The sequence below is a fragment of the Boleophthalmus pectinirostris genome, unplaced genomic scaffold (genome assembly GCF_026225935.1).
Source record: "Boleophthalmus pectinirostris isolate CB_2022bp ecotype Guang Dong unplaced genomic scaffold, ASM2622593v1 HiC_scaffold_14, whole genome shotgun sequence".
In the NCBI taxonomy this organism is placed as follows: Eukaryota; Metazoa; Chordata; class Actinopteri; order Gobiiformes; family Gobiidae; genus Boleophthalmus; species Boleophthalmus pectinirostris.
Genome location: NW_026571047.1, coordinates 31,401,517 through 31,427,044, shown reverse-complemented (window position 1 = coordinate 31,427,044; position 25,528 = coordinate 31,401,517). Strand labels below are relative to the sequence as shown.

Sequence of the window (25,528 nt, the reverse complement as noted above, 5' to 3'; positions counted from 1 at the left end):
GACTCAGAGAAATTTTTCCACAACGTAAATTTCCGTCACAAAGTGTTACTCAAACCTGTGTGAATGAAACAAAACACAACTCCAGGTCTGTTTTTGAAGGGGTAACAACTTTAAAACATGACTTAAAACTCAAAAGAGTCAATTTTGTGTAATATAGGACTTTTAGAAATACATTTGAGTGTACACTATGCGCTTGTCTCCATGGAGATGTTCCACAATATGGCTTTAAAATATTCTAAATATCCATGGAGTTGACGCCACTAGGCCAAGTTACACTTCCTATCTATGGAGGGGCGATCCTTCTCACAGTAATGAAGTGTTTTTGAGCAATAAAATGCCTGTAATTGAATAAATACAGTAACTAGACAGACAGATACACGTTTAATGCCATACTGTGGAACATTCCAACATTCCCACAAGAACACTGGTGGACCTTTGTACTGTAACATATTTTGAAGATAAACTGCGATAAAAAATAATATTGAAACTACTTTATGGCACTGACACAATTAGAATAAAGCAAAACAATCCCAATAAAACCATTAAAAAATATGCTGTATCATTAAAGCTTCATCGTGTAACTTTATCTGCCACCTGCTTGTTCCTATTGATGTCATTGTCCTGCCTGGAATTTTCCACAGTGTGACTTTAAAAAGCTCTAACGTACATTTATTCAATTACAGGTGGTTTTAAAGCTCAAAAATACCAAAAAACCAGACATTCTGACTGTGAGCGGGGTCGCCTCTCCACAGATCTGACCTGTAACTTCTGGTCCGGTCCAGTTTGGTCTCGATGAAGATAGAAAGGTTTAATGCCATACTGTGGAACATTCCAGACAAAGCAATAACATGAAGTAAAGTAGTAGTAAACCAATATTTAGTCATAAAAGTGAGTTATTCTCCCAAATTTGTGTATCATTCATTCATTCGTTTTTCAAAATAAAACCAAAAATAAGAAAATGAAAAAGCAACTATTTTCTTCATTATTTGTCTCCACAACCAAAATGAAAAAACAGATGATTAGTTTTTTCAGTTTTCAATTTTGTGTTTAAATTAATTAATAATGGAAAAAACGGACAAACGACCGTTTCCCGTTTCTGTGACTGAAACTGCAACTCCGGACTAAACCAGGACTGAACCAGGACTAAACTAGGACTAAACCAGGTCCGGGACCAGACCGTAACCAGACCAGGACTGAGTCTGGGACCAGGACTGAGACCGAGACTGAGACCGGGATTAAGACCTGGACTGAGACCAGGACCAGACCAGAACTGAGACCAGGACTGAGACCAGGAGTAGGACCAGGACTTACGCCGGGACAAGACCAGGACCAGCCCGGGACTGAGACTGGGACCAGACCAGGACTGAGACCAGGAATAGGACCAGGACCAGACCGGGACTGAGACCGGGACCAGACCAGAACTGAGACCAGGACTGAGACCAGGACCAGACCAGGACCAGACCGGGACAGAGACTGGGACTAAACTGGGACCAGACTGGGACTGAGACTGGAACTGAGACCGGAACTGAAAACGGTTTAGTTTATTAAACGGGAAACGGTCGTTGTCTGTTTTTTCCATTTTTCATTTGAACACAAAATCAAAAATTGAACAAACGAATCATCACCCTGCTTTTCCTTTTTTTTGGAGGCAGATAATGAAGAAAACTGTTGTTTTTTCATTTTCTTATTTTTGGTTTTATTTTGAAAAACGAATGAACGAATGAAACACAGATTCTACCACATACGGCTCAAATCTTTGCGTATTACATCAAAAATAACAAAGATCTCCCAAATTTTGCAAAGAAAAAGCACCAAAGATATTTATATCTTCTGCAAATCCAAGAAAAATCTGATTGTGAATAAAACCTGTTAACCCTGTAGTTTCTGTACAAACTGAATGAATGGGAGTCTTGACGTAGTCATGTATGTTCGCTGCAGATCAAACACATGGGACTGGGCACATTCTAGGTTAAAGTGCAGGTGCCTGACAGGTCTGACAAACAGGCGAGGTTTCTATAAGCGACACTCGTGTGACTCAGACCAACACTATGCTCTGTGGTCACATCTATAGGCAGAGATTGCAGATGAGAAGATTTTAGTTTGGGTACATTAGAAAATCTCTTACATTTATTCAATTACAGGTGTTTTTATTGCTAAAAAATCTAAAAAAAACACATATTATGCATAATTTTTTTGTACTGTTACAGGTATTTAAACATGCTCATGAGAAACTTTGCATTGGCATCTCAGGTTTTAAAGTTTGTAATAATGTCTGATATGAAAGCAGGTCAATTTTGCATAATATACGTCCTTTAAAAACATGCATTCTTACCATAGACTGTTTATATAAATGGACATAGCTAATGCACATAGGAAGTTCACATGCAGCTCTTCCGACTCCTTCTGACCCTGGCTCCCCATTGACTTACACTGGAATATTGTGGCTTCTGTCTCTGTAACTGCTGTTCTGAGCCTCGTCATTTTGGTCTCTAAATGTTTGTATTATCCAACTCTAAACACTGCAAATTTATCTGATCTGGCCAAGATTTTAAAACTTATATCAGGTTATTCATCTTGTTTTCAGATTTATTATCTACTTACTAGTTCTTAGATGCTTCATTCTAGTCTAGAGGAAGTTTATTTTAAGATAACTTGTTAAGTTAAATGATCTTGCTGCATGGACAGATAATTCCACAAATTTTAAGTCATTTTCTGATAGATTTAAGTGTTTATATCTTAAATTTTGGCCAAGCTTTTTTGCAGTGCATGATTCTGGGTTTTTTTTTCTGCAATTTTCAATGAGCGGAGCTGAACGCTGTGGGTGACGTCACACTCACTTAGTCCACATTTTTATACAGTCACACAAATGACTGACTTCATAAAAGAAACAAGTGCACTGACTTTTGCGTTAAACATCACAAAAACAAAATGCAGTGCAGCTGTCATCCCGTCCTATGGACAGCTGCACATCACTATTTTTTTTTTTTTTCATTTGTCTCATTTGAATCCAACACGTATCACAAATTTAAGAGATAAAATTGGAGAACAAAGTACAAAGAACAAAGAACAGAGCAGTGGGCGTGTACCAGTGGTGGTGAAAACTGGGACAAATGACTTCTTGAAAATAAGTGACATTTATTCAGCATCAAAAAACCCACTTTGTTATTGATCATTTACGCAAAACTTTCATACCTTAGAGCAGTTTTGCGACGTATAAAACATAAAATTAATAACATATACTTTGAACATGAAATAAGGCAAAGAAAACGATAAATGTATTTAAGATGTTACAGAAATATACTGAAAATTGTACATAATTATATTTAGTCACTAGTTATGCCTTGTAATCTATTGGATATATTAAAGTTATAGTAGTGTAATGTATTAACATTTTATTGTAAATTATGCCAACTTGGACCCCAGAAACCCCCAATAAATAAATAAAATAAATAAATATCCACAATAAACTATATATCCAGCTGTTCTACAATCTATTTATATTAAAAAATTAAATAAATACACGTATTTATATAAAAAATATCCCAAAATTACCTTGATTATATGAGTTTGGAGATCGTTTGACACACAAATCAAAAATGTGATCAAAACTCAATTAATTAAAAAGCCTTAGAGACGAGTACGTGGCGAAATCTCCATCTGAAAAGTTACACAGTGCGTCTTTAACCAAATTCGTCTTGTATGAAAGAGCTAAACGGACGGAGAGTGAGTGAGTGAGTTAGACACCACTTGTTGTTGTTGTTGTTGATAGGGGCTTGCCTTGGCTTCCTGTTTCTCCTGGGGGATTATGGGTAACATGATCTGTAGTTGTTCCTGTTGATTCCACTGGGACCCGGTTTACATCATTATGTGTGAATCACGTGACTCGGTGTGTGTGAGTCACGGCTCCTAAACGCACAACAAACAGCACGGAGATGGACGACTTAAAGAGGACAGATTGTACCTTTGGCCGTAATAATCTATGACAAAAAATGAATAAAAAATAAAAATATATAATTGGCTCTGTGCACTTTTATTATAGATGCATTGTGTAGCTTTTCTGTTTGGGCGTCCGTAATCGTTTAGTTTCCATGGAGATGTCGTTGCTCTGTCTGGATTGTTCCACAATATGACTTTACACTAGGGATGGGCATTTGATTAAATTTTCTTAATCAATCGTCGGGAGAATTAACAATCGATTATCAATTAATCATTAACGTTTTTATATTAAAATGATCATCATTATCACTACCTGCACTACTGATCTGCATAAATAAATTCAACTTTACGACATATAAACCGTGACCGCTCTAGAGCCACATCAGCCCGTTTGAGATTATAATGTGTTTAATGCAGCAGTTCTCACAGAAACGAAACTTAAAACCGCATGGCTAATTTGCATAAATTAAGCGAAGAAAAAAAACAACTCTTGTGCGCTGATGCGACATGACTCAGGTGAATACAGGTTAGTGTGACCATATTTGCGTTTGTCAAAACCAGGACACCGTACGGGGGGCGAGAGGTGGGGCCTCTTCATCGACATTGAGCGACTCTCACCTGGCAAAGCTTTTTCATGTTTTTCGGAGTCCTGGTGAGCTTTTTCCCACTGGACACCAAAACATATGTGCTGCTTTGTACACTGTGCACATCGACTGGGAAGGAAAGCGTGGAATTTCTTGTACAAGCCATTGTTAAATACGCATTTGCGCTTCGGCACGTTGCATACTGACCGACTGTTTGTGTCTCGCTCCTTCTGAGTGCAGAGCTACATGTACGGACCACCGTTTGTCCCCGGACATGGACGTTTGGTGTCCCTACAGCAACCTACATTCGGTTTGTCGATTAAAATGAACGTAATCGATGAAATTCTTAAAGATCAATTATCGATTAATCAACTAATCATGCCCATCCCTACTTTAAACAGCTTATTCTTTACATTTATTCAATTACAGGTGGTTTTATTGCTCAAAAAATACCTAGAAAAACAGACATTCTGACTGTGAGCGGGGTCACCACTCCGCAGATCTGACCTGTAACTTGGTCTGGTTTGGTCTCTGTGAAGATAGGAAGGTTTAATGCCACACTGTGAAACATTTCAGACAAAGCAATAACATCTCCATGGAGAAAAGAAGCATCAAAATTATGCCTTGAGATTGTAATGAAGTAGTAAAAGATGACGAAAGGAAATGATGATGGTGAAAATAATATTAGTTTAAGTATCGGGACTTAAAATGTTTATTTAAAAATGGGAGAGAAAAAAAAAACGAAGAAAGAGAGAGTAAATATATCACTTTTGGTTTTTTTTAACTAAATTTGTGTTGGTGTGTGTGATCAGGGGGAAATGTGGGGACTTTTTGTGTGTATGTTTTGTTTTGTATTTGATGTGGGTGTTGTGGGTGTTACTTTATGTTTTTGTGGGTTTTTTTTACGTTGATTATTGTAAATTGTTAAATGTTATATTCTGTTGTCCTTCATTTAAAAAAAGAAAAAGCAAAGAAGCAAAAAAAGAAAAAAAAAAAGCATTTGACAGACCTTCCACCAGAAAAGTTACACAATGCACTTTTAAAGATGCACTGTGTAACTTTTCATAGCTTACCTGCTTGTTTCCATAGAATTTATAGTTTTGCCTTGGATGTTCCACAGTATGGCATTAAACATCCAGCATTTATTCAGTTAAAGGTGTTTTTATTGCTGAAAATAGACTGAAAAACGTGTGTAAGCGAGCCTACCTCTCCACAGATCTGCCCGGTAACTTGCTTGATCGTCTCCATGGAGTTAGATAAGTTTAATAGCACACTGCGGAACATTCCGGGCAAAGCAGTAACATCACCATGGAGACAAACAGGTGGCAGGCCGTCTACCACAAAACTTACGCAACGCACCTTTATGTTTTTATAATGGGATGCTGTTCAGAGTTCACATTTTAAACACGTCCACAAGAACTGACAAAAAGACTGAAATCTGAACTGACAAAATAACACAAGAATCACATTTCAGAACATTTGTACAGATCTAAACAACAGGAATAACAGCTTTTATGCAGAATAAGGAGGATATTTTGTTGTTTGTGGAGGAAATTATGGAACTTTTAAACCTGCAGCCTTTGCGATTTTCTAATTGTGTCCATTCAAATTGCAATTTCGATTCAGTTCAGGTTAATCTTGAACCAAAGCAAATCAATCATTACTTATCTTTTATTTTTAATGATATTTTAAATTGAAAAATGTATTTAAACATATATAATAATATAAGAACTAAGGGCACTGACTTCCACTTGAAAATTGCTCTGAAAAAAGAATTTTATTGAATTTCTCCTGTCTGTCCTGAAAAAAGTTTTGAAAAGTAAAATTTTGCTTAACACGTCTCCTTTAATGTCTTTGGACACACACAGAAATATGACTTTGATGTAAACTTACTCTTCCCACTTCCCACTCTGTTAGTCTTCACTTTTGTGACGCACAGTTACGAGTCAAGTCTACGGAGAGGCAAGCCTGCTTAAGGATATTTATTTTAGGATTTACTAACTGTCACTGAAATGTTACGTATTCTAAAAGCCGCCACACACCACAGGATTAAACAATTTTTTAAATGTGAAACAAAAAGCGCACACCACAGACACGGGTACAATCTTATGAGAGTTTAAAAACTACAGCGAGATACGTCTGCAGACCACAGGCTAAAGTTGTGAGCGCATGTGTCAGCTGTTTCCTGTCTACAGTAAAACCACTCGCTCTGAGACTCTGAAGTGTGCCAAAGATCAGAGCACTGCACTTCTAGTTTAGACACAAGTCAAAACTGTGTTATTATTATTATTTGCAAAATGTGGTGCAAAACTTCAGATACATGATTTTAAATGAATGTCCACAGGAAGTAGAGTCACAATCACGAATCTGTAGCTTCACCTCAATCGATGTAAACAGACACATGTGAGGAACTACTCTTGCCTTTTTACTCTTAAAGGGACAGTTTGGAATTTTGGACATAGGGCCTCATTTCCTAGTGAGCCAGAGTGTTGGAAACGTGTGGAGACACTTTTTTAAATATTCCATCCAGTCCTTGTATTTGCAGAGGTCGCTGGTGCTAGACTAGTGCATGTCAATGGCCATAGTTATCCTGCCACAAGAAACAGTCTTACCCACTCCACAAAACACCCGAAGAAAATTTATTATTACACCAGACTGTCCATGTAAATGTCTGTGTTGATAGAATAATGTTTGAAATAAAACTAACCTTGCATCGCATGAATCGTCGCATGTTGAGGGACTATTTTCTCATATATCAGTCCGCCACTTCCAAGCTTTCTATCAGGAAGAATAACTCACTGCTGCTGCTCAGACATAAATCCTTCAAATGTAAGGTTGGTTTTACTTCTAAAGATTTTTGCACACCCCTACTACACGCCACAACTGAACAAAGCCCAGAGTCACGGTGAACGCGACAAACAAAGTCCGACTGACCCATCCAACTCCTGTGTTTCGTTTAAAGTCCGGTGCGGTTTATTTGTGAAAAAAGTTCAAAAATAGACCATTTAATAACAGTGTGCTTTATAATCCAGAGCGCCTAATAGTGCGAAAAATACGGTAATTGCAGTTACATTTGCAATATATTTTTAAAAATGTGCACATAGTTTGGGAGAAGATTGAAATATGAAATGATAAATTAACACATTATGAACCCGGTGCATTTCAGAACATGTTTGCAGACGTCTAAACTACAGGTACAACAAGAATTTTGCTTTGTATCCAGAGGGCATTCTGTTACCTGAATGACAGCAGCTTTCGTAATCCAATAAGTGCGCCAACCGAGAGTGAAATTTTGATTTGATTGTGATAAGTTTTATTGTGTAGCCCTGTTTAAATCAATCACCTCAGCACATTCCTGTTACCGCAGAAGATTCACTGTTGTAAATTCGAATCTTATCTCTTATCTCAAATCGTGTTTTATTTTTGTCTTCAGGCTTAACAGCTGAGCACTTCCCCTTTTTGCTATCTTTCTGGCATTGTCACAATCCTAATATTTCAAACTTTATTTTGATCAAAAGGAATAGACTTGATGCTTAGTACTGATTAGGATCAATAGAATGTGAGAATGTGATTTTCAGCATTAAATCAGAGTCGATTCTTTTCTATTCCCATGTGGACTTATATCTGTGTAATCCCTCAGTGGTCCAGGTAGGTTCCATAGTGGTCCATGGTCCTATACTAGTCTGTGTGCTTTTATACTTGTTCTGATATAGCTCAAGATCATTCTAGAACCATTGTCTCCAACCCGTAGCTCTCCATCCCCTTCCAAATAGCTCACCAAGGGATTTCCGAATTATACTATTGTGCTGAATAACAAAGATTTTAATTCATTTTGAAGCCCAACTCTGTGCACTAATAAATGGACAGTGGCTTATGTTTTATAGGTGTCTAACTGTACCCCAAGGCTCACTCTCTTTCTTATAATCAATTTCTTGCAGTCAATAAAATTAGAAGCTCTGTGGCATTTTTGGTTTTGTAAACATAGCTCACCAGAGGGAAAAGTTTGGAGACCCCTGTTCTAAAGACATTCAGGAAAGGTTCATTCCTAGTTTTTTGGAGCTTTTTTTTTGGTCATTCACATTCACACACCAGTGTACACAGACACTGTGGGCAGTGTGGGTGGGTTAAGTGTCTTGCCCAAGGACACAACAACAGCATTCATCTGTGGGAGCAGGAATCACATCAGCCAACCTGTGGGTCAGTGGACATGACCGCTCAACCTGTGATGTTTTTATGTCGAGAATTGGATTCGAACCACCAACCTTCAGATTAGTGGGCAAATGCTCTACCAACTGAGCTACTGCTGCCCCGCCCATCAATTGCTTGTTTCTAAGGTTACGTTTACACTGAAACGTATCACTGTATCACTGTATCGGAAGCAATTTGCATCCAGCCACACTGTTTCTGTGTCCATAATCAAAGCCTTCCCTCCACACAGTAACGTGAAACCACCTGAAACACTGGTCACATGACTAGGCTGGCGTCACATCATCACAACCTTGCGTGGGTGGTAAAAACAAGGAAGTGGAGCACCGTGTCTGAAGTTGCAGCAGCCGATTTCGAGCTGAGGAAGATGGCAAGCGAGAAAGTACTAAGTAGTTCTAGCTCCGCTGTTTCCTGTTTGTCTCTGGTTTGTTTAAACAGTTTTCCACAATAGCGTCACACGACCGACGTCACAAACCGAGCGATTCAGGAAGGAGCAAGTCACAGTGACGTGGTCCAATAAGGACGCAACTAGAGCTCCTGCGTCAGAGTATCAGTGTTTTCAGGCGTCCAGAGCTGGCGGCACCAGATCGTTAAGTCTCTGGAGCCGTTTTCCATCGGATTAGTGTGAACAAATCCTCAACAAAAACGACTCGAATATGTACTCATGTGGATGGGGCCTATGGAGATGTCATTGATCTGCCTGGAATGTTCCACAGTGTGACATTAAACAGCTCTACTTTACATTTATTCAATTCCAGGTGGTTTACAGCTCAAAAATACCTAGAAAAACAACATTCTGACTGTGAGCGGGGTCGCCTCTCCACAGATCTGACCTGCAACTTGATCTGGTTTGGTCTCCATGAAGATAGAAAGGTTTAATGCCATACTGCGAAACATTCCAGACAAAGCAATAACATCTCCATGGAGAAAAGCAGACGCACCAGCAGAAAAGTTACACAAAAATTTAGTATTTTTTCCCACCACTGTTCATTTCTGTCCAGTGAATGTGACTTTTTTAGTATCGAAATCCGCTCAAATCAGTATCTAGTTTTCGATATCAGTTTTACTCTCGATTAGTATCTGATTTTCGATACTTTTGACAACCTACTTTCCAGTGTCAGATGAATCCTGCCCTCCTCAGACTCCACACCAGCTTTCCTCTCTCTTTATAAGAAGCTAAAAATAACCTTGTACGGCCCAGGTGTGGAAAACGGATTAAAGAGAGGGCATTTGTTGAACTCTTGACAAAGCTTTTATTTTTAGTCTGGTTTTCTCAGCAGATTTTGCAGGAGCAGAGTGAGCATACCGGGGCTAGCCTCTTCACATCTCACTGTGACAAGTTTAACCAATGACAGGAAGGAACTGCCACCACCTCGATAATGAAACCAACCGTAACTGATGAGGGACAGAGATGCAGCGGACTGTGGTTTAAAATGAGCCCAGTGCTGGTGCAAAAGTATCGAAAAATCTGATACTAAACGATATTAAAAGTGCATTGTGTGACTTTTTTGGTGGAGAATGAATGTTTTTCTTCATGGAAATGTTATTGGTTTGTCTGGAATGTTTCACATTATCACATTAAACCTTTCCATCTTCATGGAGACCGAACCAGATCAAGTCGCAGGTCAGATCTGTGGAGAGGCGACCCCGCTCACTATATTGATATATCGTATTCCGTGAGGATACAGTATCGATATCGTGGGCTGCTGTATCGATTAGGGATGGGCATTCAATGAAATTTTATGAATCGATCATTGTGAGAATTAACGATAGATTTTTGATTAATCATTAACGTTTTTATATAATAAGTATCGTCATTATTATTATTATTAGGCTACTAATCTGCATAAATAAATTTAACTTTACAGAATATAAACCATAACCACCAATGTTTGAGATTATAATGTGTTTAATGCAGTTTTGAATAAAGTTTTACAGAAACTAAACTTAAAACCGCATGGCTCATTTGCATAAACTAAGCGGAGAAGAAAAAAAATGCTGTTGTGCACTGATGTGGTTCAGCTTCTGTCGGACTAAAGGACACGACTCAGTGGAATTTGAGTGTTCTTTCTGTGTTCTTTCTACGCACACAAACCTACATCCGGTTTGTCAATTAGAAATGAACATAATCAACAAAATTCTTAATGATCAATTATTGATTTGTTGACTAATCATGCCCATCCCTAGTATCAATATATACAAGTATTTTTTGGTTTATTTTACTAAATTATTGTGTTACAGCTACAGTTTTTTACAGTTTTTGTTGATTGCTCAGAGGATGGAAACTCGTTTATGCAACACATTTGACATGTTCACTGTTTTGATGATTAAAAAGTTTGTGTTTCATATGAATTGGTGAAAGAAAGACATTTAGTATCACATTGTCAGCATTCCTGTTTTTTTCCCCTTGTTCTGTCTCCCCCTCCCCTTTGTCCCTGCATTCAACTATCCTTCCGAGTCAGTTTTTTTCTGAGGAAGTTGCCCAGTGGCGCCCTCGACACACCCCTCGGACCTCAGTGGCAGAAAAAGTAGACCGAGCAAGGTTTCCGAGTCAGAAGCCAAGATGGTTGCGCAAACTGTGACGTGTAAATATGAAGAGTTTTCATTGTGTTTGGACACTTTGGTGGTTTAAATGACAATTTCAGTCACTCGTATCACAGCAGTACCTTCCCGCGTCTGTATCACTTATGGGTGTCGTAGTATCGCAAGGGTCGCAGTAGTTTAGATATCGCAATAAATATCGTACCGTGAGGATATCGTATCGTGAGACTTGGATATCGTTACACTCCTACATTTTAAGCAGCCTAAACTTGCGGACGTGGTCTAATTTCACGCACATTTTGGACAATTCCTTTCCGCTTCTCCGTGTTTGATAGAGCCTAAGAAAGTGAACGTTCCCATTTTACGGGATTTGTGGGCAGGAGTGGAACAAAATATCAAAGATGTGGGTGGGAACGGGAATGAAATTTGCAGTTCTTTGCGGGTGGGAGCAGGACTGAAAATTCTATCCTGCACAAACCTCTACTGTGTCAATTTTTCTGGTAGGAAACAATATTATGAGTTATTGTTTACTGGACTGTTCCATAGTCTGATATTAAACCAAGTTACAGGTCATATCTGTGGAGTATGAATGAATTATGCAATGAAAAGCACCTTTGAGTGTCCAAACAACAACAATTTACTCTGACCGGCTTTAGTCTTTGCTAGGGCTGAACGATCCATCATTTTGGACCGAAAATCACGATCTCCGACAACACGATTTTGGATTTTTTTTTTTTGCAGTGCTCCTAACTGACCCACCCAGATTTTGTTTCGTCAACTATTTCACAAAGTTGAGTTTATTTGTGCAAATTAGTAATAATAATGATGATAATTTTAATATAAAAACGTTAATTATTAATCGAAGACCTGGTTTAGACCTGGTGTAGTCCTGAGTCAGTCCTGATTCAGTTCTGGTTTAGTCCTGGTTTAGTCCTGATTTAGTCCTGGTTTAGTCCTGGTTTAGACCTGGTTTAGTCCGTGTTTAATCCTGGTTTAGACCTGGTTTAAACCTGGTTTAGTTCTGATTTAGTCCTGGTTCAGTCCTGCTTCAGGCCTGGTTTAGTCCTGGTTTAGTCCTGGTTTAGTCCTGGTTTAGACCTGCTTTAGACCTGGTTTAGTCCTCTTGGTCCAGTCCTGGGATAACTCCTGGTTTAGTCCTAGTTTAGACCTGGTTTAGACCTGGTTCAGTCCTGGTTTAGTCCTGGTTTAGTCCTCTTGGTCCAGTCCTGGGATAACTCTTGGTTTAGTCCTGGTTTAGACCTGGTTCAGTCCTGGTTCAGTCCTGGTTTAGTCCTCCTGGTCCAGTCCTGGGATAACTCCTGGTTTAGTCCTAGTTTAGACCTGGTTTAGACCTGGTTTAGGCCTGGTTTAGCCCTGTTTTAGTCCTGGTTCAGCTCTGGCTCAGTTTTGGTTTAGTCCTAGTTTATTCCTGGTTCAGTCGTAATATCTGCCTGAAAAATCACAAAAAAAATGTTTCTTAAAATCGTTCAATCTTAGTCTTTGCTCTGACTTCTCTGCACCTCCTTATGGACTAATTAGTGAACGTCTCATCTTTCTAATTCTCTGATTGAGATCTTCCATAAGAGGCTGTTCAATCATGTCTAGAGCTCCACACCCGATTACCTCATTATAACTTTTGGATTAATCTTTGAAAACATCAGCGCTCTGTGACCTTCTTAGGCGTAAATTCTTTATCCTGTTTCGACGCACATCCTCCTCTTTGGCCCGGCTCCTCCATCATCCGAGTGAAATAAAATCCATACGCGCTGCCTCTCATAGATAATTCACACTTATCCAGACGACCATTGATTTTCTGGGAGGAAAAAACTTGAGTATTTTCTACAGAAACACTCAGACCCGCTGCTTAAAACATCCACTGGTGTTTATTATTGTCAATTAGGAGTTCACACTTCACCACCTCAAAACTAGAGCTGAGTATCTTTAAGAAGTGGACGATACGATACACACCTTGATACATAGGCCATGACACAGTGCATACTTCGATACAGTTCACTTTTGATTTGATACGATATCAAATCAATTCGATGCGGTTCAATAAAAATAAAGTCTAAATCATGACTGTGATACAAAAAGTCTTTGTTAAACTACCTCTTACGCAAAATTCTTATGAAACACAAACATTTTAATCATCAAAACAGTGAAAATGTCAAATGTGTCGCATTAACGAGTTTCCTTCCTCTGGAACAAACAACAAAACTGTAGCGCTGTAACAAAATAATTTAGTAAGATATACCAAAAAATAGTCTTGGCGATACATCGATACAGCAGTCCCCGATAACAATACTGTGTCATCACATTAAACAATGCGATATATCAATATTTTTGCAAAACTCCTCATCAAAACTGGGACTAAACAGGACTAAACCAGGACTAGATCAGGACTAAATCCAAAAGAAGAAAGAACGTGCGCACATCATTCGCGTGAATGTGCAGGACCAACAAGGTCAGATAAAACAGAAATAACACACTCTTTCAAAGCTCCCAACGTGAAATTTATTGGCACAATGTTTCGGATTACAAGTACTTCATCCGAGTGCAATGTAGCGATGTAGAACAGGTGTGGGGGGGTGGGGTATATATATGCCTGTGTGTCACACATCAATGGGGAATATACAGTGGTCCCTCGTTTACCGCTGGGTTTATATTCTAAAAATAACCCGCGTAGGGGGAAATCCGCAAAGTAGTCAACTTTATATTTTACAATTATTATATCTGTTTATATCTAACCGAAGATTCATTTATTCTGTAATGGAGCCCGACAGCGCAGAGTCCTGCATGGGTCCATTTCTGGAGACTCGCACCCGCGCAGTACAGGACCGCACCCACTCGTTAACTCGAGATGATCAAACTTTTGCGCTGCCTACGCCACGGACTGAACCAAGACTAAACCGGGACTAACCCAGGACTAACCAAGGACTGATTCCAGGACGGAAGAGGAGGACTAAACCAGGACTGAACTAGAACTAAACCAGAACTGAAACAGGACTCACTGTCAGCACAGGCTCGGAGGTGACCGCAGGAGAAAGGACCGGCTCAGCTCCGCACCTCACGAAGGTAAGAGCTGCAAATGTCCGATCGCGCTTTGTGGACACCCAGCTTTGGTGTTCTCTCTCTTAAATCCAAGGTTAGTCCTGGTTTAGACCTGGTTTAGTCCTGGTTTAGTCCTGACCTGCCTGTGTTTTATTATTTCTGTTTTATCTAGATCAGGACTAAACCAGAACAACGCCAAACCAAGTTACACTTTTATTAAAGATCCGATATTACACAAAACTTACTCTTGTCAGATTTATGTCACGTTATGATGTTATTTTTTGTGTTTTTGTGTTTTGTTTCATTCACACACGTTTGAGTAACACTTTATTATTAGTCTGTCCACATCTCCAAACCTCAAAATGCTCTGTTCCACCTTGTGATGTCATACAGCGGTAGTTTTCAAGTTAACAGCCCATTTTATTTTGGTTTTTTACCAGTAGAGATTGACAGTCCCAGGTCTGAAATCATCCAAATGATTCTAGTGAAGGTGTGTGGACTTTAAAAACTGACAACACGACAAAGAACTCTTAAATCTTAAATGTGCAGGGTTTGTGTGTCAAACATGTGTGAAAGAAACAAAACACAACTCCATGGTCTGTTTGCGACGAGGAAACTACAACAGAACACAGATCAACGAGACAGATACGAGAAATACCTGAAATTCCTGTAACAGCGCAACGATCTAATTTGCAAATCACAATCACGCGTTTTGAGTTAAAAAGTGTTGAGTATTCGTTCTCGGCGTAGACCCACTGACCGCCGTAAAAACACAGTCCAGCCTCTGTTTCCTGATTTACAACTGCAGGGGAGAAATCACCAGTCTCCTGTTTCCTCTCAGCTGTTACAAAAGCTCTGTCACTATAGAAAAGGACAATATAGATCCAATTACAGAGGGAAAAAACATGAATAATGGTGTATTTAAAAGTGAACTGTGTAAATTTTCAGGGGTTTGCCGCCGTAGAGATGCTACTGCTTTGCCTGTAATGTTCCACAATATGATATTAAACTTCTATAAGATGCGTTTATTCAGTTATGGGTGTTTTTACGGCTGAAAAATACCTTTAAAAACCTGCATTCTGACTGAGAGTGGGGTCGCCTCATCACAGATCTCACCCGTAAACTGGCCTGGTGGCGTCTCCTGCTTGTTTCCATTGAGATTGAAAAGTTTAAAGTCATACAAGTGCAATATTAGAGGTAAAAATGGAGACAAGTAACAGGAGGACCCTCTACCAGAAAAGTTACACAGTGCAGCTTTAAAGGGCCCCTATTACACGATTTTCTGATCTGTTATAATGTTGTTGTCGTCACGAAACATACTTGGAGTTGTGTTTTGTTTCATTCACACATGTTTAACTCACAAGCCCTGCAGATTTAGGCATATCTGGTTCTTATGTCAAACAGAAAACACTCTGTTCCACTTTGTGATGTCATGCGGTAATACAGGAAGTGCTCCATTGTGTTTTTAAACTCCACACACCTTCACTAGAATCGTTTGAATTATTTCAGCTCTGGAATTGCCAATTTTCTCTTCTCTACTAAAGGTAAAAGGAGCTGTTAACTTGAAAACTATCGCTTCATGACATCACAAGGTGGAACAGAGCATGCTGAGGTTTGGAGATGTAAACAGACTAATAATAAAGTGTTAATCAAATATGTGTGAATGAAACAAAACACAACTCCAGGTCTGTTTTTGAGGAGGTATCAGCAGTTTTCCTCGACTATTATAAGAGCTGAAGTGAAGAGGGTTGAATAAATAACCTCTATGACTCATTCTAGACGTATCCTCACTTCTCACTTCTGTTTTTATTTCTTTCTGCCTTTTATGTTTTGTCTACTGAACTAAAGGTAAAAGGAACTGTTAACTTGAAAACTACAGGGTTCCCACTAAGGCTGGGTATCATTAAAAGGCTGCTGATACGATACATATTTCGATACACAGGCCACACTACGATACAGTGCAATTTCAATTTGATTAAATATATTTCAAATCGATTCGATACGGTTCAATAAAACATAAAGGCTAAATCATGACTGTGACACTAAAAGTCTTTGTTAAACCACTTCTTGTGCAAAGTTCATATGAAACACAAACATTTTAATCATCAAAACAGTGAAAATGTCAAATGTGTTGCATAAACGAGTTTCCTTCCTCTAAACAAGCAACAAAACTGTAGCTGTAACAAAATAATTTAGTAAAATATAACAACAAATACTCTTGACGATATATCGATATAGCAGCCCACGACATTGATACGGCATCATCTATCACATTAGGCAATACGATATATAGATATTTTAAAATTCTTGCAAACCCCTAGTTCACACTCTTTTTGACTGACAAAATTTCAAAACTTTTCCATGACTTTTTCATGACCTCAAGTGAAGTAACGTGTAGAATTGATCAGACTTTTAGGGCTAAATATGAAATGTTAACACTTTCCACTCACCTTATGGTTTGGTTTTATAGTTTTTTAACATTCAAAATACTATCAGTGCAAAATGCCGACCGTTACCACGTGTTTTGGGATTGTCTCGTGATCCATAAATATTAGACAGAAATTAACAAAGCACTGCAATCTATTTTTAATGTGACCATCCCACTTGACTTAAAAAATGATGTACTTGTGCCTAAAAACAATCAGTGGATATCTGTAGAGTGTATTTCTGGCGGCAGGAAAAAAGGCCATTACAAAAAAATGGATGAAACAAACTGCATCATTAATCAAAGACTGGTCAGAAAGTATAAATGAAATTCAAAAAATTGAAAAAAATTGCATCTGAATTTAATTTGAAAATGGACCTCTTTGACAAACATTGGACCAAATGAGACTCATACGCTGGACAGAATGTGCCGTAACATTATTTACAATTAAATGTAATATATAACATAGAATGCAATTTGTCTAATTTGTTTTTTCTCTCTATGTCGTGTTCAATGTTATGTCTATGTTTTGTTTTGTTTTGTAGTGCTGCAAAATGACAGAATAAACTACTATTACCAACTGTTATTATGTGCTGTTTATCTTTTCAAAAATGCTGAAAAAAAAATTAAATATAAAAAAGAGACAATTAACCCTGAAAAAAAATGGTATAGAAGCAAAAAAAATTAAATAAATAATATTAATATTAAATAAAAAATAATTTAAAACAAAAAAAAAAAAATAAAATACTGTCAGTGCATTTATTGTCGTCTGTGTGAAAAGAGAAAGAACTAAAATCCCATGACTTTTCTAAAACTTTCACTGAAATTACAAATTTACATGACTTTTCCAGGCCTGTGAAATGCCATTTTCAATTTCCATGACTGTGGGAACCCTGCAACTACCACTACATGACGTCACAAGGTGGAGTAGAGCATTTTGAGCTTTTTAAACAGACTAATAATAAAGGGTTACTCAAACATGTGTGAATGAAACAAAACACAACTCCAGGTCTGTTTTTTGAGGAGGTAAAAACATTATAACAAAGTCTAAAGTTCACAAGAGTCCATTTTGCATAATATAAGACCTTTAACTGTCTATTTGTGCTTTAGTTTGCAAATGAGATTCAAATGTTCAAAGTCACATGTGGTCAATTACCCTCACTGTATGTGGAATTTCAAAACACGACGAAGGCTGAATTATGTTAATATTGCTTTTTATACAATGTCCTGAATGTTCTCTGCATAATTTAAGAGATGCAATTGCTTTGTCTGGAATGTTCCATAGTATTAAACGTATATATATCGCCATAGAGACAAGCTGGAGGTCAGGTCTGTGAAGAGGCAGCCCCGCTCACATGTGTTAAATCTATTTTTGAGCACTGTGTTGAAGTACTTAAAGTCATTTTAAATTAAAGTACATTTTTAAACAGGTACTTCAATAGTTTTACTTATGTTTTCACGTGATACTTTTACTTTTTGAGTCATCTTTTGCGTCTGTATCTGTACTTTTACTTAAACGTGCTCTATGTTTTCGCTGGAGGGTTCATCACCTTCTTGTTTCTATGGATACGTCATTGCTCTGCCTGGAATGTTCCACAGTGTGACTTTAAACATCTCTACGTTTACATTTATTCAATTACAGGTGGTTTTACAGCTCAAAAATACCAAGAAAAACGGGTATTGTGACTGTGAGCGGGGTCGCCTCTCCACAGATCTGACCTGTAACTTGGTCTGGTTTGGTCTCCGTGAAGATAGAAAGGGTTAATGCCGTACTGTGGAACATTCCAGACAAAGCAATACACAACACACCTTTAATAACGCTCATAAATAATAATTACCTATAGTATATCTTGCCAAAACAGCCACAAGAAAACACAATAAGATTTTTTCATCTTAAATCCCTACTTCTAATCTTTTTACTTGCGAGCCGTATTAATTATTGAACATACTGTATTTCTAATGGAAAAATGTATTGGCTGAGAAAAGCCATGAAATATGAATTTGCCATGTGGTTTGAGTCATCAGTAGTGAACCAAATACAAAATGGTCCCACTTAATAACCATCAAAAGTATTTTAATTCTACACATACAGATTATATGATGTTATAGGCCTTATAGATTGTCAAAAAGACTACAAAATCATTAAAAGCATGTAAATTTCACTCACTGACCTTAAAACTAGCCTTAAACGTCCATTTGTAATCTTTCAGTTGCTTTTCGTCAATTAAATGAGCCCTTTTATTTGTAATGGAAAGATATATTGGCTAAGAAAAGCTCTGTAATGTGAATAGATGCTAATTTGAATCATCAGTACTGTACAAAAAACACAATATTATAGCCCAGGTCAGACATGTCAAACTCAGGCCCAGGGACCAAATTTGGCCCACGATATATTTATATTTGGCCCACGAGATCATATCAAAAATGTGTTAGAGCTGTCCCGCCGGCTACAAATAGACTATGGACACATTATTAATTAAAATGTTTGTTATTATTTTATATTTTGCTTGTTCTGGATTCAATGTTTAAGCAAAACTATTATTAAACATTTATTTCAATAAGAAAAGTTTTAACATTACATATCTCAAAGGAAGACAAAACATGCAGATGTTGTTGAAATTTCTCAATAAATATTTAGTCTGGCCCATGACTTTGTCTCAGTTTTTAATTCTGGCCTCTGTGAAGTAATGTATTTCCATTTTAGAGACCTTTATAGACCTGATACTTTGTAGATAGACATTAATAACATATTCATTTGACTTATTAACTTTAAAACTGACCTTGCGTGTTCATTTCTAACCTTTAAGTAGCTTTATGTCAATTAAATGAGCTCGATTAAATCAATATAATGGAAACATGTATTAGCTAAGAAAAGATACAGTATGTAATGTGAATACGCCAATTTGAGTCATCAATATTATAGACAGCAAAGTACTGTATTTCCATTCTAGAGACCTATATAAACCTTTGTAGATTGTGAAAATGATTACAAGAACACATTAATCTTATAATTAATCTGGCTTGATAACCTTAAAACTGGCCTTGAACGCCAATTTCTAACCTTTTAGTTGCTTTATGTCAATTAAATGAGCTCTATTAAATCAGCATAACTGTAATGGAAAAATGTATTGGCTCAGAAAAGCTCTGTGATGTGAATAGATGCCAATTCGAGTCATCAATAATGTACAAAAAACACAATAGTATAGCCTCGATTATAAATAATAAAGTAATGTATTTCCAATTTAGAGACCTTTAAAGACCTGATGCTTTTTAGACTCTCAAAATTTCTACAAGAAAAGATTAATAACACATTAATTTGACTTTTTAACCTTACAACTATCCTTGAACGCCCATTTCTTGTGTCATTTTCTTTCATAAATTACTACAGAAATACATTAATAACGCAATAATTTGACATATTAACTTTAAAACTGACCTTGGGTGTCCATTTCTAACCTTTTAGTCGCTTTATGTCAATTAAATGAGCTCTATTAAATCAACATAACTGTAATGGAAAATGTATTGTCTCAGAAAAGCTCTGTGATGTGATCAGATGCCAATTTGAGTCATCAAAAACACAATATGATAGCATAGATTATAGATAATAAAGTAACGTATTTCCATTCTAGATGCCTCCATAGACCTGATGCTTTATAGACTTCCTAATACATAAACACATTTGTAATGGAAAAAAAAAGTATTGGCTAAGAAATGCTACGTAATATGAATAGCCTATTTATAAACATTTATTATAGACATTTATAAACCTGATGCTTTGTAGATTGTCAAAATTGTCCAAATTACCACAAAAGAACATTTAAAACACATTAATTTAATAATAACAATGCATCAGTTTTATATAGCACTTTTCTGGACACTCAAAGACCGTTTACAGAGCATTAGCCTATTCATTCACTCCAGACTCAGTGGTGGTGGTAAACTACTACTGTAGCCACAACTGCCCTGGGACAGAGTGACAGAAGCAAGGCTGCCAATCTGCACCATCGGCCCCTCTGACCACCACCATCACTCACAGACGCACACGCCACTTTCATACTAGACAATGTGGGTGAAGTGTCTTACCTAAGGACACAACAACAGTTTTTTTTGTTTTTTGTTTTTTGTTTTTACAACTGGTGGCCCGCAATAGCACCTGATTTTTTGGCTTGCAACCTCTAAAACTAGCCTTGGATGCCCATTTCTACCAGTTTAATTGTCTTAAATCAATAGACTATGATGCTGTAAGCTTTGTAGACTGTTAAAATTGTCAACATGACCACAAAAAGAACATATAAAACACGTGAATTTTGACTTATTAACCTCAAAATTAGCCTTGTAATCCCATTTCTACCTGTTTAATTGTCTTAAATCAATAAACTATGACGCTACAGGCTTTGTAGATTGTCAAAAAACATTTAAGACACATTAATCTGACTTTGACTAAACCTCAAAATTAGCCTTGGAAGCCCATTTTGTCTAGTTTAACTGCCTTAAATCAATAGACTATAATGTTACAGACTTTGTAAATGATCAAAATTGTCAAAATTACCTCAAAATTACATTAAAAACACATTAATTTGACTTATAAGCCTCAAAACTAGCCTTGGAGTCCCATTTGTGCCAGTTTAATTGCCTTAAATCAATATAAGGAGGCACAGTTGATTTGACCTACATTTGCTGCTTTTTGATAACGCTCCACATTACAATGCATGTTTATCTTGGGCGGACCGTGCGTGTCTGCTGCTAGGATTTGCGTGGCATGGTCCAAACTGTGCACTTCATTTCATTTCGGAGCATGCATTCATAACAATATGACGTGCTTTCGTAATACTCACTCCATAGAAGGGTGTTCGTAGATGCGGCCGGGATGAGAAAGAGGCCGTATAACGCTCCTAAATGCAACATCCCCATTAAAAACACGTTTTTCCATACGAGGTTTAGCGGTGGTTTGGGCCCTTCTTTCTCTTTGTACGTGGGATCAAATACGTCTTCTGTGTTGATGTCTGGGTGTACGTTTCCATTGGTTTTGGGCTGGCTATCCGTCACCTCTGCTTCTGTCATGTTGGCTATACGGTTTGGATGATGCTCTGCGTAGAAAAAAAAGCAATAATTACACAACGTAACAGCGTAAAAACACAACATTTTAGCACGTTTTGCACCTCAAAAATCAACTGTACGAGGATGCTTAAGCAAACTGCGCTAGCTTTGACTCCAAAAAAGGTAAATTGAAATGACTGAAAGGGTCCGTACGGCGGGTTTTTGGCACAGGTTGCGTCGCGGTGGACTGACGAAGCGTGCGTAAAAATGCAAAAAATGACAACTTACCGATTTGAGAAACGCGTGAAAGTGGCGTAGTTTAGAAAAGAGGGCTAAAAACACCCAGAGATGTTAGAGATGCAGCCGTGCAAAAGGCAACAGCGAGACTGCAGAGGGCTCTATCTATCTATGGAAGCTAGAAGGCACAAGCGCTTCGTGGGTTTGGACCAATGAGCGCGCAGCTGGCCGCCTCTCCGCCCGTTTTGATTGGCCACCGGCTTATCTGCTGTTTTACTTTTTTTATTCATTATCCGGCCAGATGTAGCGCATGTTATGTACGTGTGTCCCTACCCATGTCTGGACACGCACGGGGCCAACGATTTTTTTACAAGTTGTGCGTGATTTCGCCGTGCGTAATGGCGATTTTGGTGATGGTGGTGCGATGTGCTCGGGTACAGTGAGGTTGTGTTGCGCGCACGTAGCAGAAAGGGGGGGAATTTTTGCACTTTTGTGGCAGGGACAAGCGCCGCCTAGCAGGGTAAACTTGGTACTGCAGGTTCAACACGTTTATTCGCACAGAGGCTGGTCATGTAACTGAAAATGTGCGATCCAAAAACGTAATAGTGTCATGGAAAAGGCGAAGGTTTAAGTCTGTACGTTACACACGCCGAGGGTGATGTTATATATGCACTAATAATGGGCAGGACTATACCAGGACTAAACCAGGACTGTATCAGGACTATACCAGGATTATACCAGGACTATACCAGGATTAAACCAGGACTAAACCAGGACTAAAGCAGGACTATGCTAGAACTAAACCAGGAGTATGCCAGGACTAAATCAGGACTCATCCTAGACCGAACAAGATCGACAGCAGGGAAAAACCAGGACTTAACTAGGACTAAACTACAACTAAACCAGGACTATACCAGGACTAAATCAGGACTCATCCTAGACCTTACAAGAATGAGGTGCCATTCTTGTTCGATCTATGATAACCAAACTAAACCAGGACTAAACCTGGACTACACCAGGATTAAACCAGGACTATACCAGGAAGAAATAAGAACAACACCAGGACCAAACCAGGACTATATCAGGACTACACCAGGAATATACTAGAACTAAACCAGGAGTACACAGGACAAAATCAGGACTCATCCTAGACCAAACAAGATCGACAGCAGGGAGAAACCAGGACTAAAGCAGGACTAAACTAGAACTAAACCAGGACTATACCAGAAATAAACCAGGATTAAATCAGAACTAAACCAGGATTATACCAGGACTATATCAGGAAGAAACCAGGACTACACCAGGACTAAACCAGGACTACACCAGGACTAAATTAGAAGTAAACCAGGACTACACCAGGATTATACCAGGAATACACCAGGACTACACCGGGACTATACCAGGACTAAACCAGGACTACACCAGGACTAACTTAGAAGTAAACCAGGACTAAACTAGAACGAAACCAGGATTATACCAGGACTACACCAGGACTAAACCAGGATTATACAAGGACTATATCGGGAAGAAACCAGGGCTACACCAGGACTAAACCAGGGCTACACCGGGACTATACCAGGACTAAACCCGGACTAAATTAGAAGTAAACCAGGACTAAACTAGAACGATACCAGGACTAAACCAGAACTAAACCATAAGTAAACTAGAACTAAACCATAAGTAAACTAGAACTAAACCAGAACTAAACTAGAACTAAACCAGAACTAAACTAGAACTAAACCAGGACTGAGTTATAAGTTATATTTTAACCGTGTTTTAATGTCCCTCATCAGAATTATCGCCTGGGGTTGTGTGGATTTTGTTGCCTGTCGTCAGTTTCCACTTGACTGAAATTCATGTCAATATTAACATTATAAACAGGTACACTGTGTAACTTTCCTGGTGGTCGCCATGGAGACAGCTTTCAGGCAATTAAACCAGGAGCCAAGACTAAACCAGGACCAAACAAGGACTCAACCAGGACTAAAATAGAACCAAATCTAAAACACTATAATATGCAAAAATAAATCAAAATTTACCCTGGAATGAATGAGAACTAAACCAGGACTTAAAAGGCCCATATTATGCTATTTTCTGATGTTATAATGTTGTTTCCTCATCACAAACAGACCTGGAGTTGTGTTTTGTTTCATTCACACAAACCCTGCATATTTAGGTTCTTCTCTCAAACTGAAAACACTCTGTTCTACCTTGTGATGTCACTGAGTGGTGATACAGGAAGTGCTCCACTGTGTTTTTAAACTCCATACAAGTTCGCTAGAATCATTTGGATAATTTTAGGATTAAGCCAGGAAGAAACAAGGAAGAAAATAAAATGCCTAAATTCTTAGGCAGTCAAAGGTTTCCTTTTTGGTCCTTCCTGTGGATCAACCCTGCCCATCGCCTTCACTTTTCACCATTTTTCAATTCTGTTGGGAAGAGAAACAGTTTGAACAGAGGTTTGCAGTCACACACATCTGATTCACTTTTGCAGTTATGGAGTTCACAAACTTCCGAAGAGCCGTTTTCCGCTGTTAAGATCCAACAACCACACAATTACGATGTCCGAATCGTAAAACTATATGACAATATCAGAACCAGAAACAAAAGTGATATGGTTCAAAAGACTTGAAAAGATCGACTTTGACAATAGACACATCCCACTGGGAAAACAAACATGGCCGTTTGATGCTCACTTTTTTGGAAAATCCTTCCCAGTATGCATTGCGCGATGACTGGAAGTCAGAATTTTGGGATGCATGTATAGGCGAGTTTCATTGTTGACAAAAGCGTGTGTTGCATGCTGGGAATTATTTTGGCCGGCGGCAAGAAACACTAATTCAACATGACGGACGGAGCGAGAAAGCACGTAAAGGGTATTGATCCAGGCAAGTAAAGGGTATTGATTGGGCAGAGGACCGAAGACAATTTAACCAGAAATTGGTCATAAGCATCGATGGACACCAAATCACCCTTTTCAACCCCTACAAAAAGTGGACCAAACCAAATTTCTGGTCAGAATCGCCAACTACCTGGACAAATATTCACTTGGGCGATATCCACAATGACTTGGTGGAAACTCCTGGGCCATTCACAGCAGAAAAGATGAAAACCTCCAAGAGTCTTGATGTGTTGTTGAACTTGTTGGAGTCCACGGTTTGTTAGGATCTTCTACGTTTGCTCTGCGGATGTTTGAAAGCCGTTTAATTCACCGTTAGCGGTTCTTTTCACTCGGAATACGAAAAAGACATTTTTCTTCTTCCGTGCTTCTATTTGTGCATCCGATAATGCAGCAGGAATTTACCATTATCGGGGATAAATACACGAGGTTATGCACTGTGTTTGACGCTATTGTGTTTCTTGCCTCCGACCAAAATATTTCCCAGCATGCAACGCGGGCTTTTAATAACAATGACATCAGCTGAAACTCGAAAATAGGCAATAGCCTGTTCAATTGATTCAACTTAAAAACTGCTTTTAGTTTAGTGTGAGAGATGCTACAATCGGACTA

General features: G+C 38.3%; 1 protein-coding gene across 1 annotated transcript in view; it reads right to left on the bottom strand.

Moving 5' to 3' along the window:
- scd (stearoyl-CoA desaturase (delta-9-desaturase)) overlaps window positions 1-22,202 on the bottom strand; it is a 41,747-nt gene extending 19,545 nt beyond the window's left edge. The window contains exons 1-2 of the mRNA XM_020923267.2: window positions 22,069-22,202; window positions 21,579-21,830 (exon numbers count right to left, since the gene is read on the bottom strand). Of these exons, the coding sequence (XP_020778926.2) occupies window positions 21,579-21,804 (226 nt within the window). The 5' untranslated portion in view covers window positions 21,805-21,830; window positions 22,069-22,202. The remainder of the gene's footprint in view (window positions 1-21,578; window positions 21,831-22,068) is intronic.
- Window positions 22,203-25,528: the final 3,326 nt, after the last annotated feature.